The sequence below is a fragment of the Eulemur rufifrons genome, chromosome 1 (genome assembly GCF_041146395.1).
Source record: "Eulemur rufifrons isolate Redbay chromosome 1, OSU_ERuf_1, whole genome shotgun sequence".
In the NCBI taxonomy this organism is placed as follows: Eukaryota; Metazoa; Chordata; class Mammalia; order Primates; family Lemuridae; genus Eulemur; species Eulemur rufifrons.
Window position 1 is genome coordinate 30471995 of NC_090983.1, and position 25635 is coordinate 30497629.

General features: G+C 37.1%; 1 protein-coding gene, 4 non-coding genes and 1 pseudogene across 5 annotated transcripts in view; 1 reads left to right on the plus strand and 5 right to left on the minus strand.

The window, feature by feature from the left end:
- NOP58 (NOP58 ribonucleoprotein) overlaps positions 1 to 25635 on the minus strand; it is a 33797-nt gene that overhangs the window by 6541 nt on the left and 1621 nt on the right. The window contains exons 2-10 of the mRNA XM_069468619.1: positions 21447 to 21523; positions 18118 to 18170; positions 13862 to 13983; positions 8536 to 8672; positions 6997 to 7061; positions 4716 to 4850; positions 3771 to 3916; positions 2824 to 2950; positions 319 to 482 (exon numbers count right to left, since the gene is read on the minus strand). Coding sequence (XP_069324720.1) covers positions 319 to 482; positions 2824 to 2950; positions 3771 to 3916; positions 4716 to 4850; positions 6997 to 7061; positions 8536 to 8672; positions 13862 to 13983; positions 18118 to 18170; positions 21447 to 21523 — 1026 coding nt within the window. The remainder of the gene's footprint in view (positions 1 to 318; positions 483 to 2823; positions 2951 to 3770; positions 3917 to 4715; positions 4851 to 6996; positions 7062 to 8535; positions 8673 to 13861; positions 13984 to 18117; positions 18171 to 21446; positions 21524 to 25635) is intronic.
- On the minus strand, positions 2573 to 2656 carry LOC138388111 (small nucleolar RNA SNORD11). The gene has a single exon (XR_011234078.1). It is a non-coding gene; the product is annotated as a small nucleolar RNA SNORD11 (small nucleolar RNA).
- Positions 3627 to 3713, minus strand: LOC138388117 (small nucleolar RNA SNORD11B). Its single transcript, XR_011234080.1, has one exon. It is a non-coding gene; the product is annotated as a small nucleolar RNA SNORD11B (small nucleolar RNA).
- LOC138383582 (non-histone chromosomal protein HMG-17 pseudogene) lies at positions 11367 to 11638 on the plus strand (annotated as a pseudogene).
- Positions 17908 to 17994, minus strand: LOC138388078 (small nucleolar RNA SNORD70). The gene has a single exon (XR_011234067.1). It is a non-coding gene; the product is annotated as a small nucleolar RNA SNORD70 (small nucleolar RNA).
- Positions 19015 to 19103, minus strand: LOC138388077 (small nucleolar RNA SNORD70). The gene has a single exon (XR_011234066.1). It is a non-coding gene; the product is annotated as a small nucleolar RNA SNORD70 (small nucleolar RNA).

Genomic DNA, 25635 nt, shown 5'->3' on the forward strand with positions numbered 1-25635 from the left:
TATTTGCCTAAGGCTCAGTTTTATTATCTGCAAAATAGAGATTCCTACACCTAGTATTAAAGGATTTAGTCAAGTTCTGTCAAAAAGCTTTGCATGTCATATTCATAAATGTTGTTAAACTAGTTTTCCTGCCACAGAGGATACTTTTGTCATGCCACCCACACATGGATCCCAGGGGAAAAAACTCACCATTTTTTATATAATGAGAAAGAGAATGGAAAGATTTGCTACACACTATAGAGTAGAAGAAATATGGGCTGTATAGAAAAAAAAAAAAGAAAAAGAAAAAGCCCAACCTTATAAAAAACTGTAACCCACCTTTCCTTTGTGTTTTGGACTTGTCTGGCCTACAAGTGAAGCATGATAAATGAGACCATACTTAGGGGTATCCCGTCTAGATTTGAGGGCTCTGAAGAGAGCCTTTTCTGCTCCAAGAATCTGAACTGTAGAAGCTGCATGCTTGGCCAAATTCAAAAGAGAACCTACAAAAGAAAAAAAATAGTTACAAAGAATGCACTTCAAATATTTCAAACTTTCATGTATTTTTAATAAAACGAAAGACCTGTAGTATAACTAATATAGCCACCATAATTAAATCTCATATAATCCTGGGTTTCAATATCCAGAATTCCCTAAAATTTGTTTCTTCATTTGTGACTTTCATTAGCATAAGCAGAGGTTTGTAATGAATGCGTAAGAAAAAGTGAAGGTTAAGCTTATTAATTCAAGGTTACTTATTAGTTTTAGACAACATTACAATTCTAAATTCCATTAGCACACCACTGGGGTGATATAAATATCATATATGCCAAACTAGCCCACAACGTCTGAGATTTTTGGATATTAAATATTCTATTGTTTTAGAGTTTTAAAAACCTGCAAATAAACAAATATATTATGGCATCTCAATAGCCTAATTATAGAATAAAAATCAAACTTTATTTATCCCTGTTCTTTCAGATATGGATTAGGAAGAGATGTGCCTAGCAATATACAGTAGTCCCCCTTATCTGTGTTTTCACTTTCTACACATTCAATTACTTATGGTCAACTGCAGAGTGAAAATATTAAATGGAAAATAACAGAAATAAACAATTAGTAAGTTTTAAATCTTTTGTTGTCCTACTCAGGTTGCCTGGAACATTTATTATCCCTTTGTCCAGCATATCTACATTGTATATGTTATCTGCCCACTAGTCATTTAGTAGCCCTCTCACTTATGTAGCATGGCAGTACTTGTGTTCAAGTAACTGTTATTTTACTTAATAATGGCCCCAAAATATAAGAGTAGTGATGCCGGCATATTGTTGTACTTGTTCTATTTTATTAGTCACTGTTGTTAATCTCTTATTGTGCCTAATTTATAAATTAAACTTTATCATAGGTATATATGTATAGGAATAAACACAGCATATTAAGTGTAGAGTTCAGTACTAAGGTTTCAGGCATCCACGGTGGGAGGGAGAGAGGGAGAGAGAGGGAGAGAGAGGGAGAGGGAGAGAGAGACAGACACTTGGAATGTATCCCCCATGGATTGAGGAGGGGGGTGCTATTACACTAATAAGTTACCAAGTTGCTGCTTAGTTGCATTTGCTGCATAGAATATATTGTATCAGAAAACACTCAACATTGATGCTGTGAACTCAACTACTAGAGACATTTTTTAAAGTGCAACAAACATATACTTTTGTTAATCCCTGCATCTCTTATGCTACAATTTTAGTTATACCATGAAACTGTGGGTAAAGAGGATGAAACCATCTGATCTTGTAGGTGAGGGCACTTGAATGAAATTATTCATCTGATTAACGATGCAGCTAAAGGAGTTATTCCATTTTAAACACTTTCATGTAGATAATAAGATTTGCTGTGACTGATTATAACAATGTCTCCAGTAATATAAAATGAGTTAGTACTTCATTTTATTTGCAGGTATTTAATTATACAGAATTTTAATGGTAGCATATCATTCCTTATAATATCACCATACATGGTGTTTTTATTACAAATCAGTTATTCAAAATATTTTTGAAAGTCACATATATTAAAACAGCATACTCAATAAAAACAGAGATAATCAAGAGTACACAACACTTGTGATTTCTTAAAATTAGAGTCAAATCTTGGTTGGATGAGTTTTTAATATTATGAAAATGGGCTGGGCATGGTGGCTCACGCCTGTAATCCTAGCACTCTGGGAGGCCGAGGCGGGTGGATTGTTTGAGCTCAGGAGTTCAAGACCAGCCAGAGCAAGAGTGAGACCCTGTCTCTACTAAAAAAATAGAAAGAAATTATATGGACAACTAAAAAATATATAGAAAAAATTAGCCGGGCATGGTAGTGCATGCCTGTAGTCCCAACTACTCGGGAGGCTGAGGCGGGAGGATTGCTTGAGCCCAGGAGATTGAGGTTGCTGTGAGCTAGGCTGACGCCATGGCACTCTATCTAGCCAGGGCGACAGAGCGAGACTCTGTCTCAAAAAAATAAATAAATGAAAATGTTAATTGATTTTATCCTCCATTCATCTGATTATTCTAATAAGCCATAACAAACTTCTAACAATGGGCCAGAAGTGTCTCAGAAGAGGTAGTGACTAAAGATGCCTTCATTATCCAAAAGGAAATCAGGCAAACAAATAAAAATCATCATTGAACACTTGGCCCTTAGCCCTCACCTATATACCACCTACTTTATATTTTAGTTACCTAAAGTTTCCTTACTTACTGTCAAGATTTAAACAAACAAACAAACAAACAAACAAAAAAACTTAGCCAGAAAACTCAACTTTAAACTCTTGTTTGCAAATTACATTAAAACCATCACCTGCATGAGCAATAAGCCGTGCTCCAACTAATTCCCCAACCATGACTGTAACATTGGGTGCAATGGCCATCATACGATTTTGTAGATATTCATAGAGCTGGGTTCTATATTCAGAGATTTCAATCACCTTGAAGTAAAGGAATAAAATGAGTAAGTCACAAATACCTTATGAGTACAAACAGTATAAAATTCATTATGTCTATAGCCATGAGCGGTGGCTCATGCCTTGTAATCCTAGCATTCTGAGAGGCCGAGGTGGGAGGATTGCTTGTGCTCAGGAGTTCCAGACCACCCTGAGCAAGAGCGAGACCCCATCGCAACAAAAAGAAAAAGATAAATTGTGCATGCCTGTAGTCCCAGCTACTCAGGAGGCTGAGGCAGGAAGACTGCTTGAGTCCGGGAGTTTGAGGTTGCTGTGAGTGTGGCTGACACCAGGGCACACTAGCCTGGGCAACAGAGTGAGACTCTATCTCAAAAATAAAATAAAATGGCCACTATGAGGACTTTATTATATAATGTATATAAACTACTTAGTACACCGTCTGAAAATGTTAGGCAATATTACTATATTTTAAAATATTTCAAGGAATAGACATTTGTGTCACCCTCTGTGATTTCTATACAGCTATCTCCAAATTTGAGGGGGAAAAAACTACTACAAGCCATAGATATAAAACTCAGAATTAAATAACTCAACCCATACTTCTCTCTTGTTAATGGATTTTTGGTTATTATTCAGACCATGCTAACAATACAAATTATTTCATTTTAGTATATATTTCCCCCTTTAAATACAGAAATCATGATGGCATCAGAAGAGGTAGTGACTGAACACCTTCATATCTGTGTTATCAGGTGAACAATGAGTGTAAAAATCATCATTGCCATCAGAAAATTAGCATCATAGAGCTGGTAACACCACTAGATTCTGCATGAATACAATTTACCTGGGTGCAAAGATGTAGAATATTGCAAATATCCTCTTCTGAAACCTCAGTTCCCATAGATATTTCTGCAGCTGCTTTCACTTCCGCTTCAACTTCTTCTGGTAGCAATTCAGAAAGTTTGGCAGAGGCATAGTTCTTCCTATCGCCTATGGAATGTTTGCAGAGGATGAGGGAGAATCACTCTTCAACAAATTATTTAAAATCCACCAAATAGTCAAAAGAAAAAGTAGAGATAAGCCAATGAAAAGGATGCCTAAACAAAACAAAAAGTAAACAAGTTTGACCTAGTGATTTTCCTTATTTAAAGGTTTGATTTTAGAGATAAAATGTCTCCCCATCACCTCCCTCCAAAAAACAAATCAAGTGTAAAAATAAAACGAAATATCCCACTAAAACTTATTTCAGAAAAGGAGGAAAAACTTAAAGACAGGAGTAACAGTATCATAATAGACAATTTTTGATTGAAGCTAAGATTGATAATTCTTAAGATGGTTATATGGTAATATAACATGAGCCAAGTAATCCATATTTATTAACAATCATGAGGTTCCTCTACCAATAGTATTACTATACTATTAGGATATAACATCCATAATGTAGATAGCAGAACTACTATTAGTATTAGGTATTATTAATGTTCTATTACGACTCACCTAAGCCTACAGTTGTCCCTATTAATGGCAAAGTTACTGATATTTACCATAAGAAGCCATTTTAAGAAAAACCAAATTAAAGAACTATGTTCTCTGTTGCACAGACCATCAATATCAAAGTTAAAATTCATTTTGTTCTTGAAATCTAACAGACATTAAATTGCTACATTTCCCAAGTACATAAAAATAGTAAAAAAACCCTGAGAATGTTGTTTAATACTATAACTTGCATTTTAGCATACAACCAAATTAATTTGTTTTTAACTCCTTAAAGGATGAAGAAATTACTCACCAACTTTCTGTAAACACTTGCAATATGTCAAATTGTCTGAAATAATTTTTCCTAATTCAGGGAAATGCCAGCCATACCATTCTCGACACCGCATAATATAGTTGTTTAGTTCTTTGTCCAAGTCATCTAACAAGGCTACAGTAGATTAAAATGAAGACAGGAAAAAAGGGATTTATTGTGGTAAAACACACACAACATAAAATGTAACAGTTCAACCATTTTCAAATGTACAAGTCAGTGGCATTAAGTACATTCACAATGTTGTGCAACCATTACCAGGACATTTTTAGCATTTCAATCTAAAAACTCTGCACCCATTAAACAATAACTCCTTATTCTAACCTTCCCCCAACTTCTGGTAATATTATGACTATATATAGAAGTACTATACGACTTTCTGTCTCTATGAATTTGCCTATTCTAGGTACCTTATATAAGTGGGATCGTGCGATATTTGTCCTTTTGTGATTGCCTTATTTCACTCAACATGTTTTCAAGTTTTATCCACGTTGTAGGGCATATTAGAACTAAATTCCTTTTTAAGGCTGCATGACATTACATTGTGTGTACAGGTCGGGTATCTGTTATCCAAAATGGTTGGGAGCAGAAGTGTTTCAGAGTTTGAAATATTTACATACACATGAGGACATTATCTTGGAGATGGAACCCAAAGTCCACATACAAAATTCAGAATTCATATATACCTTATGTACATAGCCTGAAGTTAATTTTATATAATATTTTAAATAATTTTGTGCACAAAACTTAAGTTTTGACTATACACAAGGTCGGGTGTGAAATTTTCCACTTGTGACTTCATGTCAGCACTCAAAGAAGTTTCCGATTTTAGAGTGGTTTGGACTTTGGATAACAGATGCTCAACCTGTATATAGGATACTATGTTTATTCATTTATCTGTTAAGGATATTTGGGTTGTTCCCACCATTTGGCTATTATACTATAAATATTGCTACTATGAACATGGGGGTACAAGGAACTGAGTCTCTGCACTGTTTTTTTTTTTTTTTTTATTATTATTTTTAAGAAACGGTCTTCGCTGGGCGTGGTGGCTCACGCCTATAATCCTAGCATTCTGGGCCGGGCGTGGTGGCTCACGCCTGTAATCCTAGCACTCTGGGAGGCCGAGGTGGGCGGATCGTTTGAGCTCAGGAGTTCGAGACCAGCCTGAGCAAGAGCGAGACCCCCACCTCTACTAAAAAAAAAAATAGAAAGGAATTATATGGACAGCTAAAAATATATATAGAAAAAAATTAGCCGGGCATGGTGGCGCATGCCTGTAGTCCCAGCTACTCGGGGGGCTGAGACAGGAGGATCGCTTGAGCTCAGGAGTTTGAGGTTGCTGTGAGCTAGGCTGACGCCACGGCACTCACTCTAGCCTGGGCAACAGAGTGAGACTCTGTCTCAAAAAAAAAAAAAAAAAATCCTAGCATTCTGGGAGGCCGACTCGGGTGGATGGTTTGAGCTCAAGAGTTCGAGACCAGCCTGAGCAAGAGCGGGAGAACTCCTCTCAAAAAAACAAAAACGAAAACAAAAACAAGAAACAAGGTCTTGCTCCATCACCCAGGCTTGAGTGCAATGTCACAATACTAGCTCACTGCAGCCTTGAAGTCCTGGGCTCAAGAGATCCTTCTGCCCCAGCCTCCCCAGTAGGTAGCAATCCAGGTGCTGCCACACTCTTGTTAATTTTTTAAATTGTTTTGTAGAGACCAGATCTCACTACGTCGCCCAGGCTGGCACCCCAAATTTCTGGCCTCAGCCTCCCAAAGTGCTAGGATTACAGGTGTAAGCCACTGCGCCTGGACAAGTCCCTGCTTTTAATTCTTTTGGGTATATTATCTAGAATAGAATTGCTGGTTGAAGGGATTTTTAAAATTAGAAAATGCTGAGACTTTGTTATTTATAAAAAATCATTTAATGTCATGGGTAGAACAACCTATTATAAAACCAACTGAAAAAAAGCAGACTACACAACTACATAGATTCCACTTGTGGTTTTTAACATTTCTGTGGAAAAAACATGAATGAATCAATTTATATAACGTTAATAATGTGAGTCACATTATCTCTAACTAGTCAAATTATGGGTAGTTTTCCTCTTTTTTATTTTGCATTTTCTAATTTATCTACTTTAATTACTAAAAGTTCTAGCTCATTTCCTTTCTCTTTCTCAACAGGTAGAATCACAAAAGATACAGTTGTACTAGTAGGAAAAAAGCACAAACAGAGCAACAAGACTAGGCTTTGCATGTACTATACTTACAAATTGCCTGAACAATCATTGTGTCCACTTTATCAGCGCTAAATTTCAATCTGTATCGAGACAGGCTGGGGAGAAGGAAGAAAATGAATTAGTAAGATAGCACCTAGGAAAAGCATTTAAATTAACATCTTTAAATTAAATTTCTTTTTTGCCCAAATGCCCTTCCTTAGAGCTATACTGTTTATAGGTTTTGTATGTGGGAAAATCAGTTAAACAGGAAGGCACTATACAAGACCAGAAAGTACACATTGAAAAAAAATACATCTTTCCTGCTACAATCTGTATTTCTGTAACATGAATGAATTAGTTTATGTATGAATGACTATAAAAAGAGGATAATGCTGTGTAGTTCAAAAGTGATACTGGTTTACGTGACTTTTTTTGCAGCACATTAATGCTTTCTACCACTAGGTAAGACATTCACAGCACTCAACATCTGAAAACAGAAAGCTGTGGAGGAAGGATATTGTACATAAAGGTTTCTTAATCTCAGTACTATTGACATTTTGGGCCTCATAATTCTTGTCGTAGGGGGTTGCGCTGCACATTATATGACCCTGATTTTTACCCATTAGATGTTAGTCAGAGACCATTCCCCATTCCCAGTTTATAACAACCAAAAATGTCTGTGGACATTGCTGATGTCCGCCCCCCCCCACACCTAATTGCCCTTGATAAAGAACCACTGCTATACACAATGCAGATTAATCACAATTTTGGATCTTGACTCACTTTTACTATTTGTTCTCGCTTACAAATGCTTTTTTACAAAGTTCTTCCTGACCTTTGTGCTTTTTGCTCTTATATCTGTAACTCAGCAGTTTCAACCCTTTCATCAGTCTATGCTCACCTTTTAAAATTTATGGGTACAAACCTTTTTTACTATAGCATTTAATATCAAGGTGTCTTTTAAACGGTGGTAATAATTTTATCAGGGCTATTAATAAACAAACCTTAATGAGAGTGCTTTGATTACAAAGTTGCACAGATTGAGTTATCTGCCCATTACTCTATTTTTTCCCACAAATCCTGTTTAGTTCAATTTCACAGAATATCAAGCTTTTCATCAACATATCTAACATAGCAATAATGCCTACTTTAAGGGATATCTAGTTAAATGCGGTAGAATTAATGTAATTCTCTTTGCCTTGTTCTAAAAACTTATTAAAAATCAGAGTAAAACAATCAACACACACACACACAATGAAAGAGGAGACCACAGCAGGTGAGAAAATCTGGGGAGAAGGCAAGTGGATGGAGGAGTGGCATATGACCTAGCAGAGATAAAAGAAAAAGAAAACCCAAGAAATGTAAGATCCAAGACTAGAGAATTCCTTTGATGAAGTTTTACGAGTCCGGGCAATGGAGCCAGATTGCCTGGCTTCAAATCCTAACTTTACCATTTAACAGCTGTATTGACTATGGGCATTAGTTTCCTTATCTGTAAAATGAAGATATTACTACTATCCTTATAAGGTTGTTATGAAGATTAAATCAGTATTTTTAATTTCTTAGATCATTTTCTATAGTAATTCTTACCTGTGGGCCAATCCTAGACACATAGCAGCCATTTCACGTGGTTCTACCCCAGGGATTAATCCATCCATTTGTGAACGGATTCCTCTCATAAGTTCATTAACAACAGGACTATGGATACAACTGAGATTCAGCTTTTCCTACAAGAATAAGAACATCTGTATCAAATAAAGAAAAAAAAAAAACCATTCTTTTTTTTTTTTTTTTTTTTGAGACAGAGTCTGGCTTTGTTGCCCAGGCTAGAGTGAGTGCCGTGGCGTCAGCCTAGCTCACAGCAACCTCAAACTCCTGAGCTCAAGGGATCCTCCTGTCTCAGCCTCCCGAGTAGTTGGGACTACAGGCATGCACCACCATGCCCGGCTAATTTTTTCTATATATATTTTTAGCTGTCCATATAATTTCTTTCTATTTTTAGTAGAGATGGGGTCTCACTCTTGCTCAGGCTGGCCTCGAACTCCTGAGCTCAAACGATCCGCCCACCTCGGCTTCCCAGAGTGCTAGGATTACAGGCGTGAGCCACCGCACCCGGCCAAAAAAACCATTCTTGAGGTTCTTTCTTTTGTTTTCTTTTTGGTTGTTGAGACAGAGTCTTGCTCTGTCCCACCCTCGGTAGAGTCTAATGGCATCAACGTAGCTCACTGCAACCTCCAACTCCTGGGCTCCAGTGATCCTCCTGCCTCAGCCTCCTGAGTAGCTGAGACTGCAGGTGTGTGTCACAGTGTCAGGTTAATTTTTTTTTCTTTCTTTTTTTTTTTTAAAGTAGAAACAAGGTCTCACTCTTGCTCAGGCTGGTCTAAAACTCCTGAGCTCGAGCAATCCTCCTGCCTCAGTAAACCAGAGTGCTGGGCTTGAGCCACTGCACCCGGCCTCTGAGATTATTTCTTAAATGTTAAAATAGCACTGATTTAAATATACACATTTTTCAGTTTCTAGAAAAGTATAGTTTCTAGTGTGCATAACACTTGAGTGCATTGTTGGTGAAAGTCAAAACTGACAAGCTTCCAGAAGGCTGCTTGGCTATATAAACCAAAAACTACAAAAGATGAATATTAATTTGACTATGTATAGTTTTTCTTATTCCTGTTTGTTGGTTTGAGGGGATCTTTTACCACCTTATGTTAACTTCTTTTTTAAAATATAAAGTTATGTCTGGGTGTGGTGGCTCATGCCTATAGTCCTAGCACTTTGGAAGGCTGAGGTGGGAGGACCACTTGAGGCCAGATGTTCACGACCAGCTTGAGGCAAGACCGGCTTGAGGAACGCAGCAAGACCTGTCTGTCTCTACAAAAAACAGAAAAATGAGCTGCATGTGGTGGCACGCGCCTGTAGTTCCAGAACTCACAAGGTTGAGCCAGCAGGATTGCTTTAGGCGGGGAGTTTGAGGTTGCAATGAGCTAGGATATCGCCACTGCACTCTATCTCAGGCAACAGAAAGAGACCCTGTCTCAAAAAAATAAATAAATAAAAAATAAAGGTAACATATACAAAAGATTTTTAATCTTGTAAGTACTATAGAGAAGGGTACTGATGTTGTAAGCCATAGGCCCTTTCCCTAAAGATAAATATTAACATCCCTTAAATACTTCCAAATATATACATGTTAACGTGTATACACAAATATACTTACACAAATCTTTAAAAATATAGTTTAAATGTTTTATACCCCACAAATAGAGTAATGATTTTCTTGTACACTTTCACTTTTTTACTTTGCACCGGTGTTAACTTCTCCATACAGTTCTACATAGTTCTAGTTCATCCGTGGAAATAATGACAGATATGTGCAAAATTGTATATATTACATCTCTGAGTATACAAGTGATAGTCAGTATTAAAGTTTTTTAAATAGAGAAAACGAAAAGAAAAAATTACAGATATCCATAATCCCATTGTTAAGCAACATGCCCTTCTGTGTGCCTTCTACTGTTTATGTATCATACCACATGTGTACAAACCCAGTCAAACAGTATTGTTTATCATATATTCTTCAGGATTTCATTCTTGAGTACAATGTGTATAAGCAAAACTCAACTTAGAATGATGCTTCAGTTCCTTGATATTGAAAATGTTCGCTCACTTTATAATATGCTAAATTTGTGGTTTTTAACAGAAAAATATGAGGATTTGTGGTCACTTCAAAAGATGCAAAGATTGGTATCGCAGAAAACCTAATCACTTGACAGTATTGGAAGTAACCTATTCAAATAAACTTCTTAAATTAATAATTCTAACTTCCCAAAACCCCCTTAAAAACCTCTTTAGCCCATACCTGCCATTTCAAATGGTTCTTTCCTACCTGAAGAGACCAATGACATAACATAATCCTCACTTCATGAATCAGAGGTATGTTTATGATCAAAATAATTAACCTATTACTGAATATTTATCTACTGTAACTAATGAGGAACAAACCCATCATAACTGGCTCTTGAACTGTTCTGTTTTCTGTATTTCGGAGGCTACTTTTCCAGTCTATCCACTTTTTTTTTTTTGAGACAGAGTCTCAAATATTTTTAGTTGTTCAGATAATTTCTTTCTATTTTTAGTAGAGGCAGGGTCTCACTCTTGCTCAGGCTGGTCTCGAACTCCTGACCTGGAGCGATCCTCCCACCTCGGCCTCCCAGAGTGCTAGGATTACAGGCGTGAGCTACCACCAGTCTATCCACTTTCATTTTATGTTTCATCTCTGGCAACTATGCCCCCTATTAAGGTTTTCTAATAAACACATTTTAAAATGTGTTTAGGAAGAAGACGTGAGAACAACCCCTGGACCGACCAAAATCCACACGCCACTACATTCCTGAGCCCAGTGCCTAAGTCCTACCACCATCACCATGCCTAAGAGAAAGGCTGAAGGAGACGTTAAAGGAGATAAAGCCAAGGCAAAGGATGAACGACAGAGAAGATCTGCAAGGTTGTCTGCTAAACCTGCTGTTCCCAAAGCCAAAGCCCAAGCCTAAAAAGGACCCTGCAAAAGGAGAGAAGATACCCAAAGGGAAAAAGAGGAAAGCTGAAGCTGGCAAGGAGGCGAATAACCCAGTAGGAAATGGAGATGCCAAAACAGACCAGGCACAGAAAGCTGAAAGGCACTGGAGATGCCAAGTGAAGTGTGAGCATTTTTAATAACTGTGTACTTCTGGTGACTGTAGAGTTTAAAATATTATTTTTTATCGAGTTTTATAAAAATGCAGAATTTTGTTTTACTTTTTTTAAAGCTGTGTTGGTAGCACACAGAACACTTCATTGTTTTTTGAGGAAGGTGCATGCCACTAACAGAATGTCCACAAAGCTAGACCAATGTAGGGAAAACACCTTTCCCTTCTAGTTTTGAGAGACTTTCTCTTGGCTCTCAGGAAGGGGGCTTCCCTGACATTAACACATAGCCACATTTGCACAAATGTCTTGTGGTATGGAAAAACTAATTTGTTTTTATGTCCTATTCTTCCTTTCTGCCTTCAGCATACTTTTAACTCCCTTAAACTCAGACACCCCTAGGAACCTGACCCCCAATAATTGGTTACCAGTAGTGTCAAGTAATCTGGACTTTCCAGTGATGCCACTGAGATGGCATCCCCCAAAAGAGCAGCAGTTCAGTTTCTAGATTGCGGATCTTCTGATAAATTCTGACATTTTCATTTCATTTCCTGAAAAAGTCAGGGTAAGCCTGTAAAAAGTTGTTCAAAAAAAATGAAATGTCAACCCTCATTCTAACCTTTCCCTGTTTAGAGCATCAAATGAAGACTTCCTTGGGTTTTATAGTAGCTTTCTGATTTTGGTAGTCCATTGAAGATGGGAGTTTGCAAATTGTTGCATACTGTTAACAACTGCCCACGTTCTGCCTGAAATACCATGAATGTTTATGAAAAGTATTTTTAATAAAGCTGGATACAGTTTGGCTTCGGAAAAACAAATGTGTTTAAAAAAATGTAAGGACCTCATTTTTGTTGAAAGAAAAAAATGTTGGTCAACAACAAAAATAAATAGAATTTGATTAAATAAAAAGCTTCTGCACAGCTAAGAAAACACTCAACAGAGCAGATAGACAACCTACAGAATGGAAGAAAATATTTGCAAGCTATACATCCAACAAAGGGCCAATAACCAGAATTTACAAAGAACTCAAGCAAATCAGCAAGAAAAAAACACAAACCCTATTAAAAAGTGAGCAAAGGCCGGGCACTGTGGCTCATGCCTGTAATCCTAGCACTCTGGGAGGCTGAGGCGGGAGGATTGTTTGAGCTCAGGAGTTCAAGACCAGTCTGAGCAAGAGTGAGACCCCCGTCTCTACTAAAAATAGAAACAAATTATATGGACAACTAAAAACATATAGAAAAAAAAAATTAGCCGGGCATGGTGGCGCATGCCTGTAGTCCCAGCTACTCAGGAGCCTGAGGCAGAAGGATCTCTTGAGCCCAGGAGTTTGAGGTTACTGTGAGCTGGACTGATGCCACAGCACTCTAGCCCGGGCAAGACTGTCTAAAAAAAAAAAAAAAAAAAATACATGGACAGAAGCTTCCCAAAGAGGACAAATGGCCAATAAACATATGAAAAATGTTCAATGTCACTAATCATAAGGGAAATGCAAATTAAAAACACAGTAAGACATCACCTTACCCCAGTCAGAATAGCATTTATCAAAAAATTCCAAAAACAATAGATGCTGGCATGAATGCAGAGAGAAAGGAATGCTTATATGCTTAAAAAAATGTGGCTAAACAAAAATATGGCAGGATATACATAAGGTGTTAATATATGGGTAGCAGAGCTAAAGCTAATTTTTATCATTTTTTGTTTGTATTTTCTATAATGAATAGGCATTACTCGTATGTTTGGATCTGCTGGTCCTAACGGAAATCAATTATTACATAGCCTAGAGAAGAAAGATCAAGTATACGAGCTTGTGACAACTTGGCTGCGTGTAGTGGCTCACGCCTATAATCCTGGCACTTTGGGAGGCTGAGGTGGAAAGATCACTTGAGGCCAGGAGTTTAAGACCAGCCTGAGCAAGAGCGAGACCCTGATCTCTATTAAAGAAACAGAAAATTAGCCAGGTGTGGTAGTATACGCCTGGTAGTCCCAGCTACTCAGGAGGCTGAGGCAGGAGGATTGCTTGAGCCCAGGAGTTTGAGGTTGCTGTGAGCTATATATAAGGATGCCACTACACTCTAGCCCAGGCAATAAAGTGAGTCTGTCTCAAAAAATAAATAAATAAATAAATAAATATAAATAAATAAAAAAACTACTGACAACTTATAACAAAGACTAGGCTTTGTAGTCAGTGTGCTCAGATCTCACTAGCAAGCACACACACACAAAATTGTGACTTTACCTTTATGACCCCTCCTAGTTTAGCATCAGCTACAGCCAAAGGTTCATGGGCTTCTTTTACTATTTTCTTCAGAACTTTCTTCAGCTGTTTATTGATTTTGCCCTCCATCAGAGCTGTGAATGCTTTTCAGGAAAAAGAAAAACAGAAGAGTTAACTCTTAGATTTTTTTTTTTTTTTTTTTTTTTTTTGAGACAGAGTCTCACTCTGTTGCCCAGGCTAGAGTGAGTGCCGTGGCGTCAGCCTAGCTCACAGCAACCTCAAACTCCTGAGCTCAAGCGATCCTCCTGTCTCAGCCTCCCGAGTAGCTGGGACTACAGGCATGCGCCACCATGCCCGGCTAATTTTTTCTATATATATTTTTAGCTGTCCATATAATTTCTTTCTATTTTTAGTAGAGGTGGGGTCTCGCTCTTGCTCAGGCTGGTCTCGAACTCCTGAGCTCAAACGATCCGCCCACCTCGGCCTCCCAGAGTGCTAGGATTACAGGCGTGAGCCACCGCGCCCGGCCAACTCTTAGATTTTTAATTGTGAGAATATGTCTTAATTTAAGAAAATAAACCAAAACACTTCCTTTCAAAAGGCCGAAATTTAACATTACTTCTAAAATGAAATGATAAATGTATAAATGTTTCAAAAAGTACACATTTCACAATCCCATTTTATCTTCCCACCCTCAGTTCTGCTCCAGAACTAGGGGATAACCCAGGCCACAAGAATCTTCTCATGAACTCAGAGAGACTATCATGAAATCTTAGAAACAATCTATTCGGGGAAGACAAATAGATTAATTCTCCTTTGTCATTTCAGATAGACTGAAATTGTGAACAGATTGTGAAATACACTAAAATTATGTTAAAACTGGTTTTTAAAAAAGTGTGCAATCATTTTCAAGGCTATTCCACCACATAAGCATGTTTAAGTGGAGGCCTTATCTTTGCTAATCTCCAATACAGATGTTTCATTAGGCCTCTGCTTGTAAACTTCCAACAATGGAAAACTTACTACTGAAGGCAACTTAATCTATTTTGAGATTGCTTTCATTTCTGGCAAGTTCTAACTCTGCTGCTTTATAACTCTCACCCTTTCTTAGACTTATGCTTCCATCATCTGGACCCACATAAACTAATATCTCTTCTGATATTTTTCTGAGGTAACAGTATGCTTGGCAGGAAGGAAGGTCTGTCACAATTTCCAAGGCAGTTTGCGCTTAATCAACCAGGTATGTGAATTACATGTGTTACATGAGAAGATCATAAAGGTGAGGACAAAAGGCATCTGGCCACCATACAGTTCTGGACGCTAATCTTATCCATTTTGTACAACAATGATTTATTATCTAACTTTCTAATAACTGTCTTGCTTTTATTCTTTCCTTGTAAATTTAAAATCCTCTTTAATAATTTAAGAAATTTATTTAGCTTCCTGCTTCTAGTTGTCAGTTTTCCATATGATCTACTTTTAATTTAACCGAGTATTCTCCCTTATTTAAAATTTATTTCTTAAAAAGTAAAAATGTCTACTCTAGGTGATTCAAACATTTACAAATACTTCTCTTTATCAAAAGTTTGTTAATTAGATTGTGAAATACCCATAATATGTATTTGTAAAGGATGGTATATAGGGATGATTATAGGGATAAGGGGAGGCTGAGTCTTTCCTCAATCTCCTATACCAGCCATTTTCAGGATTCCCTAATAGTCCTCCAACATTACCCAAAAGTGGGCTGACCCCAGATTTTCCCGTGATGATTTCTAAGACTTTCAAGTTGAAAATATGATCAAGAATAAAAATAAACCTGTCCATGCAAATGGCATATATGAACATTTGACAAAAAATAGTCTTGACATCATACCCCATCAGACTCATTCTAAGTCAGTGGAGTTTAAAACGTATGCTGTGACATCTACAGCTACTCAGTTCTGTCACGTCAAAACTGTCTTCTAACAGGCAGTGAGAAATTAATTCCCAGGAAAGGACTCTACTCTCTTAATAAGATAATGTTCATTCAACTTCCTGGTAAAAATATGAAAAGCCACTGTAGAGGTTTCTATGACTAGATTCCCGACAGAGCTCGCTACTTTCATTCATTTACTCAAAAATATTTATTATAAATCTTCTATTGCCATGTTCTGTGCTAGAATCTAAGGATGTGACAGTGAAGAACAGTCTTCACCCTCATGCAGCTTAGACTGGGGAGGTTTGACTTTAAATTCTCACCTAGTATGGCATTTTCCTCATCTATCTTACATTAATGTAAACAATACAAAGAAGCTTGGTAGGCGAATTCAGAAATACTGCTCAAGTCTCACGTTTTATAATCTGTAACATATAGATAATAGTATCTATCATATAGGATTGTTCCAAGGATTAAACAATTGTGAAATAAGCATACATCTGACAATCATGTATTAGCTATTAATAGTAAAAATTTGCTTTTTCTTTGGGTAAAGGCAGAGCTTGTCCATTTAATAGTTTAGTAAGAATTGGTCAGAAATATAGATTCATAAAAGCTCATTAAAAAAAAAAAAAAGAAACACAGATTATACACTAAATAAATAACAGTCGTTTATTATCAAGGGGAAAGAAAACCCCAGAAGAACAGAAGAGGCTATTTGGGATCAGGACTGCAGCACTTTACAAGGCCAGGAGGAGCTGTTCATATTACAGTCTATGTGAACAATGCCCCCTAGAGTTGGGGTATAGCTAACATAATCTTGTTTGGAATTTTAATTCTACCCATACTTAAAGCTGTGATGAATAGAACTCTCTCTTAAAAAATTTCATACGTTAAAGGAGTTTAAGACAGCCTGGGCAACATAGTAAGACCCTGTCTCTAAAAAAATTAGCCAGGTGTTGTGGTGCTCACCTGTAGTTCCTGCTACTCAGGACAATGAGGTAGGAGGACCACTTGTAACCCATGAGTTAGAGGCTGCAGTGAGCTATGATCACGTCACTGTACCTCAGCCTGGACAACACAGTGAGACCCTATCTCTTTATAAAAACAAAAACCAACCCCTCCCCCCAAAAAACCACCCACTCCAGGTTAACATTACTATAGTTGTGCTTTATGGCTGTATAAGGGTCCAATTTCTGCTGGGTTAGTGAAGCAGCCCCCAAACCATTATTTATTTAAAAATAAATAGGGCAGGCACAGTGGCTCTCACCTATAATCCTAGCACTCTGGGAGGCTGAGGCAGGAGGACTGCTTGAGCTCAGGAGTTCAAGACTAGCCTGGGCAAGAGTGAGACCCTGTCTCTACTAAAAATAGAAAAATTAGCCAGGCGTGATGGTACGCTCTTGTAGTCTCAGCTACTGGGGAGGCTGAGGCAGGAGGATCTTTTGATTCCAAGAGTTTGAGGCTGCAGTGAGCTAGGTTGATGCCACTGCATTCTTCCTGAGGTGACAGAGCAAGACTCTGTCTCAAAGACAAATAAAGTAATGGACCACACTGTTGGCTCTTTCTTCAGGTGACTCCTCTACCAACGTTAGGGTGGCCCGTTACATTCCAGCATATTTAGTTGTATTCCCAATTTTCACAGAATCTTACCTTTCTCCTGTGGCTGATTAACAATATTATTTAGCCATTCTTCCTTATGGTCCTTCATTTTCAAATTACACCACCAAGCACTTGGTTAATTTGTGATATGGAATTTAAGCCAATGAAAAACTGATACCCTTTAAATAAATAAAACTCTTATGCCTCTCTACAGTTTCTGTACTAAAAAATAAAACCTCCATTAGTTTCCCTACAAGTTTTGATAATATTGATATGCTTTTCTGAAATTTAAATTTATACCCCAGGAGAACTTTAGTATTATCACTTATTAGTTTTTCAACTGTGAGTCCTGGCTATTCTCAACTTTACCTTTGGATTAAAATCAAAGAGCTGTGTCCTTGACCACATTACCTTGGTCCCTTTGTAGAACAGCTTTTACTGAACTGTGCTTCAGCATTATACTGTTGGTTTCCACAGGGAGATCAATTTAACCACTTCTCCTCACCTCTCATCACATGGGGGAAACCAGCCCTATGGCAAAAAAAGCTAACTCAATGTTGTCTCAGTGGTAGTGACGAATTTGAGTCAGATCACTTAAATTCAGTTCCAATGAGAATGCATCATTGACAACATTGAAAAAGGTTAACTCAGGCAACTGAAGCGAACAACCTTTTAATAAGGAAAACAAATTGCCAAGATTTAAAATTAAAAAAGAAAAAAAAAAAAAAAAAGCAAGTTTCCTTCTAGTATTTGACTTTACCTGCTAATGCTTCTGCTGTATCCTGAAATTTCTCAAAATGTTTAAGCTTTACTCTAGAATTTAAAAAAAGAAAGAAACGTTATGGGGGCACATGGTTCTGCAAAAGCCACACAGCTGTGAAAGAAGCGTTGGACTGTTTTCCAAAGCACACACCAATAAAAGAACTTACCTGTCACTGGGCATCAGGGTGCAAAGTTAGATATTCTTTTTTTTTTTTTTTTTGAGACAGAGTCTCACTCTGTTGCCCAGGCTAGAGTGAGTGCCGTGGCATCAGCCTAGTTCACAGCAACCTCAAACTCCTGAGCTCAAGCGATCCTCCTGTCTCAGCCTCCCGAGTAGCTGGGACTACAGGCATGCACCACCATGCCCCGCTAATTTTTTTTTTTATATATATTTTTAGCTGTCCATATCATTTCTTTCTATTTTTTAGTAGAGATGGGGTCTCGCTCTTGCTCAGACTGGTCTCGAACTCCTGAGCTCAAACGATCCGCCCACCTCGGCCTCCCAGAGTGCTAGGATTACAGGCGTGAGCCACCGCGCCCGGCCGCAAAGTTAGATATTCTTGATAAAATGACTAGTTTTTTTCTAAACATTGGGCTAGTAATGCTTGGAGAATTTGAAGGAACTTAGGCCAATAGTAAAGATATTGAAGCTTCAACATAACCTCTGCTGCTTAAAGCTGGACAGAGATGACTTATACTACACAGCATGGAATCGACCCAAGAAGTACTAGAGTCCCTTTTAGGTCAAAAATCTCATGACATTCGTCTACCCAGTACAAATGCCAATCAAAAACAGCTTATTGTCAGACCTGATTCCTCTTACCATTATTTTACCCCTTTAACCACACTTATGTGCAGGGTAACATTTCATATAAAGAAACACACATACAGTTCAGTCATTGTTGTCTCAGTGGTAGTGACGAATATTGGAGTTAGATCACTTAGATTCAATTCCAACAAGAATACATCATTGACAACAATGAATCAGATTAATCCAGCAAAGAATATAACCTTTTAAAAAGGAAAACTAGTCTTCTATTTGCCTAGAACAGTGTCATCTTAAGCAAGGTTTTCTTACCTGTTAAGGGAACATGTTGGTGGTCCCTTAAATGCACACTAAAAATACAAAGATTTAAGAAAAAAGTAAATAATTTCATCTTATTCTACACTAACCTTACTCCATTTTCACCCTTCTAAAAAGGTCTTTGTTCATATCTCTCTATACCTGTATAAATGCACATATAGATATACAAAGACACACAAAAATGGGAACACATTAAATTACCTCGATGCTTGGTTTTCTCAGTGTACCATGGGCCTTTCCATATGCCACCAAGAGATCTATAGATATACAATTTATTGAATAATTCCACTACTGATAGACACTTAAGCTCTCTCAAATTTTGGATTTTTAATACTACAAATGCTACAACTCTGTATTTTGTTTCTGTAATTGTTTAGTATGCCATTTCTTTGGGTTTCACACTCTTTAGCAAGCTTAAGAAGTTCCCTTTGACTCTTTTGTGTTTTTCCTTGCAATAGCAGATGAATTATCAAATACCCTATGTCATTCATAATCATAAATAGATCCCTCCAAATCCAAAAGTTATCAGAAGGATCAAGTCAGGTTCTTCCCAGGGCCATATTCACCAAATGGGGTACATTTCACAAGCTGATTCACAGATGGTAAAACAGCCATTTTGACTCTACCTTGACGAAAGGCCAGCTCTCTCTCCCACCACTCATTCCTTAAGTTAGACATCAAAGTTATACTCTATCTACAAGAGATCTCGAGGAACTCAGTTATACCTTTCTAGGATTTACTAGTTATTCTATTATACCTTAGGGAGCTAAGAAGTATAAGTCACAGAGAATAAATAGTGACTTAAGAGACATTTGACTGTTATTAACTCAGAGAAACAAAAAGTTAAATCATCCAGCATTCCATACTTTAGACAATTGGCCGGGCGTGGTGGCTCACGCCTGTAATCCTAGCACTCTGGGAGGCCGAGGCGGGTGGATTGCTCGAGGTCAGGAGTTCGAGACCAGCCTGAGCAAGAGTGAGACCCCGTCTCTACTAAAAATAGAAAGAAATTATATGGACAACTAAAATATATATATACAAAAAAATTAGCCGGGCATGGTGGCGCATGCCTGTAGTACCGGCTACTCGGGAGGCTGAGGCAGTAGGATCGCTTAAGCCCAGGAGTTTGAGGTTGCTGTGAGCTAGGCTGACGCCATGGCACTCACTCTAGCCAGGGCAACAGAGTGAGACTCTGTCTCAAAAAAAAAAAGAACATACTTTAGACAATTATTAGTTTTAACAGCATTTTATACAGTAGTCCCCTTTATCTGTGGTTTCATTTTCCAGTTTCAGTTACCCACGGTTAGAAAAGGCCCCAAAAATGTTAAATGAAAATTTTCACAAATAAATAATTTTAAATTGTGTGCCATTTTGAGTAGTGTAATAAAATCTCACGTGCCTGGGATGTAAATCATCCCTTTGTCCATTGTATCCATGCTGTATACACTCCCTCCCTATTAGTCACCTAGTAGCTGTCTGTTTACCTGATCAACTGTTGAGGTATCACTGTGCTTATTTTCAATAACCCTTATTTTACTTAATAATGGCTGCAAAGTGCAAGAGTAGTGATGGTGGCAATTCACATAAACCAAAGAGAAGCTATAAAGTGCTTCCTTTATTTAAGTGAAAAGGTGACAGGTCTCGACTTAAGGAAAGAAAAAACCTCACATGCTGAAGTTGAAGTTGCTAAGATCTACAGTAAGAATGAATCATCTGTGAAATTGTGAAAGAAAAAGAAATTCCTGCTAGTTTTTCTGTTGCACCTCAAACTGCAAGTTATAGCTACAGTGATGATTAAGTGCTTACTTAAGATGGAAAAAGCATTAAATTTGTGGGTGGAAGACATGAACTGAAATGTGTTCTGACCAACAGCAATCAGGTTCAGTACTATTCGAGGTTTTAGGCATCCACTGGGAGGTCTTAGAACATAATCCCCTCAGATGGGGTGGGGGAAACTACCATACTTAATTCACAACCAATTTGTGCTCCCAAATATCCTATAAAATAGCAATTTTGGGGTGCTGTCCAATCTAATCTGCAGCTAATAGAAGTTAGTTGAGATGGTCTATGTTCTAATTCCAAATAAAACATCTGTAATAATTAGGGTCATACCAAAATTATTCCTGAAACAGATTTCAAAACAGAAAACTATGAACGTAACATTATATGAATGGGGGGAAATGGAAAAAAGAAAACAAACCTTAAATGTTAATTGCTAAATTCTTAGTTTCAAGATTACTTACATTTTATTTGCTTTCTCTGGAGTTTCAAATTCTTTCCACAAACTATCAACCTCTTGAAGTTTCTTCTCATTTAGAACCTGTAATAAAATGTTTAAATAGTTTTCTTTAAATGGTACAGGTTAGACATAGATAGCTGTATTCTTCAAGTACAACTACACATGTAAAATGAGGGTGGTGGAAGCTATTTTTCTCACTGAAATATTTTTGGTCAAATCAGTAGTTTGAGTTGCCCATTTAACATCTGAATGAAATTCAGATCTAGTCATGGCCTCTGTTGAGAATCTTCTTTATTTATTTATTATTATTATTGTTGTTACTATTTTTAGTAACTGGGTCTTGCTATGTTGGCCAGGCTGAAGTACAGTGTCTAGTCCCAGGTATAATCACAGTGCACTGCAGCCTCCCTCAGCCTAGTGAGGGACTACAGGTCCTGGGCAGGCCATACTATAAATCTTTCTTTTAAAGAAGCTATTAACCCCTTTACAATGCATAACATACTTATAAACCATCAAGAGACTTTATTTGCCCACTTTCAATAGATTACATCCTGTTATTTATTGCTATTGTCACCCTAACATTAAAGTATTATGGATTTCTCTAAAACTAAAATATCATCAATTCTAAGACACATCCTGAGGTAAGAAATTTTAAAATGAAAACACAAAACCAAAAACCAACAACAAACCAAAAAAAGGCACTTTAATCATCAAGTTATTAACATTTAGAGGTACATACTCTTCAAGACTTTGAATGTCTATGCAACATGTTGCTCATGCATACTTTTAGGACTCACATCATACACTCATCATAGACATAATTCTAGGTTTTAACAACCTCAAATTGCATTGTATGAATATACCATCATCTTTGTCCTTACTGATAAAGTTGCTTCCAAACTTTCCTTTTTAATGCTTCAGAAAACATACCTATGTATACATGTTGTATTTCTGTAGGACAAATTACTGGAATTGGAGTTAATTGATCATACAGGATATGCATATTTTATATTGACAGATTTCACCAAATTCCTTATAAGAGATTCTATCAATTTCACTTAAACCAAGAATGAATAAAAAGCCTTATTTCTGTACACCCTTGCCAATACTCTTTATCAGTTGTCCAAGTACACGACAGAATCAGTCCTAAAAAGTACCCGCCTCACATTTAACAACCCTAAAATTGGAATGTCTTACAAGTGATGGCAGGCCACTTTTTGGGGATTTTTTTGTTTGTTTGTTTTGAGACAGAATCTCACTCTGTTGCCCGGGCTAGAGTGCCATGGTGTCAGCCTAGTTCACAGCAACCTCAAACACCTGGGCTCAAGCAATCCTCCTGGCCCAGCCTCCCCAGTGAGCAGCTGAGATTACAGGCTCCTGCCACAATGGCCTGCTAATTTTTCTATTTTTAGTAGAGACGGGATCTCGTTCTTGCTCAGGCTGGTCTCAAACTCCTGACCTCAGGTGATCCTGCTGCCTTGGCCTCCCAGAGTGCTAGGACTACAGGTATGCTGGCCAGAGGCCAGTTTAAATTTCTGTGTAAAACAATGAAGTGTTAAATTTAATGAAATATATTATGCATAGATATTATAAAAATATTTTAATTAAAAACCCTAATAAATTTAAAACTATACTTTGCTGATAAGCACTATTAATCAAATCTATAATATCACCGAACATTTACACATTAGTACTTATGCAGTTCTAGTCTAGGTATGTTTTTTTCACTAAAAGAAACACAATATCGTAAGCTGCACAAAACTTTAAGTTTGTCAGATAAGTGAGGCAAGATGACTTTAAGGATTTGTTGTGTTTAAACTGAATCCCCCACACACAGTTGCATTAGATATATTTACAGAACTTACAAAGCTGGTCAAAATAAATCAAACTGGAAAAACTATAAAGGAATCACCAGTAATGAAGCAGTAAACCACAAAGCATAGTGTTGGTATTAAAAAAATTACAAGGTACTAATAGTTTTATTTTGTATATCATGAAGTTTTAGAATACAAAGATATCCCACCAAATCTCATGACTACACTAAAACATTAAGTGAAGTTGTTTTTTATTGAAACAATAGTCTTGGTGGTAGCTCACACCTGTAATCCTAGCACGCTGAGGTGGGAGGATCGCTTGAGCTCTGGAGTTTGAGACCAGCCTGAGCAAGTGCAAGACCCCATCTCTGCAAAAAAATAGAAAAATTTGCGGGATGTGATGGTACATGCCTGTATTCTCAGCTACTTCTGAGGCAAGAGGATGTCTTGAGTCCAGGAATTTGAGGTTGCAATGAGCTATGATGACACCACTGCACTCTAGCTGGGGCAACAGAGTGAGCCTCTGTCTCCAAAAAAGCAAAAAACAAAAACAAACAAAGAGAATAGTCCCAACCTTTTGAAATTGTTCAGAGATTGCAGCTAAACATACACAGTTCACTGATTGTCCAAAGGATGAATATCAAATAGGGGATATGAATTATGAGTAAAATTCGCATTTTTTTCCTAGCTAAAAAGCAAGAATATTTGAAGATAACACTTGGGTAACAAAATTAGCATACTTAAAAGATATTATCACCATTTTTAAACTAAAGTTAAAGTAACAAAGGAAATGTAACAAAATCATGGGGATTCATGACTATCCAAAGGTCTTTGACGATTCTGTCCTGGCAAACAAAACCTTGGCCAACATGCCCCCAGTCATGGGCACCGTGTTAAAGAAAACATTACTAATAAAAACAGTCTGAACAAAAGAAAATTAGAACTGTTTGTATACAATGTCCATTTTAAGTTTTATCATTTTGGATCAAGATGGAATAATTTCCATTGCTAAGTAGAAATAGTATATAGCTACTGTTACCATTAAAATCTTTAGCACCATTGTTATACTGTTTGCTCATTTTACAAGTCTTTGTACTTTACAGGCACATACTGAAATATTTATAGGTCAAATTAAATATCCAGGATTCAAAACAATACTGGGGGGGGGGGGGAAGATAACACAAAATGGGCTGGTTGAAGCTGAGTGGTGGAGTATGTGGAGGTCCTAATAATCTTCTCTCTCTTTGTTTGTGAATGAGAACTTTTTGGAATGAAATGTCCTAAAACTGGATTCTATGTGATGGCACAACTGCATACATTTTACTTAAATCCATCAGGCCAGTCATATTGTGCTACACAGCTACAATGTCCAATGTTACTATTAAAATTTAAATAAGCTAAAATTAAAAATTCATTTCCTCAGTCATACCAGCCACATCTCAAGTGTGAAGTATGTGGTCAGTGGCTGCCACACTTATTAAACAACACAGCTACAGGAGGTCTGGGATGAGCAAGACTAACGGTTGTCTTTAATTTGTCTTTAATCGTACATGCTGTGTGCTATGGGACACAAGGGACACTGGTTGAGTTTTTATAATGTTCTAGAAGTAACTATAATAGTTCCTTCACATATTGTCTTTGCATTCATATATATAATCTTGTTAACAAACAATAAATTTTTGGAAGTGTTCATTTTTGAATCACTCTAAATATGGATGTTCATGAATATATGGGGTTGTATATAAAATATATTCCTCACTGTAAATTGAGGTTTAAAAAAAACCTTGAAAAAAAAATTTCTCAAAACATTCCCAACAAAGCATGAATTTTAGGGTACCAATATAATTTTATACCCCAGCATTTTGAAAGATTATGGGAAAGGACGCTAATACCCCTGTACTTAAGTATGTCCACCTTTTGAGGAGATATCATTCACCACGATATCCCATATTACATGCAATATAATATTATATATACCATAATATTTACCCTTTTAAAGTGTACAATTCACTTTCTAGTAGTATACTTTCACAAAATTGTGCAACCATCACCACTAATTCCAGAACTTCTGCAGTTCTGTTATTCAGAAATGATCAAATAACTAGTTAATTCCAAATAATTATAAAGTAACCAATATGTCAAAATATTCAAGCCCAACTTTAGTTATTTCTCTAATAGTAGGTTACCTAACTCACAATTTAATAATTTTGAACAGTAACTGGCAGAATAGCACCAAAAAGTGCAACAGAATAATCATGATTTTTTATGGGGCAGGATACTCTTCATTAATAGAAATCATAATTCATCAAGAGATACAGTTGAATGCTTTATTTTATGACCAAGGTCTTGTAATCAGACAATTGCTAAGCTAATTCCTTC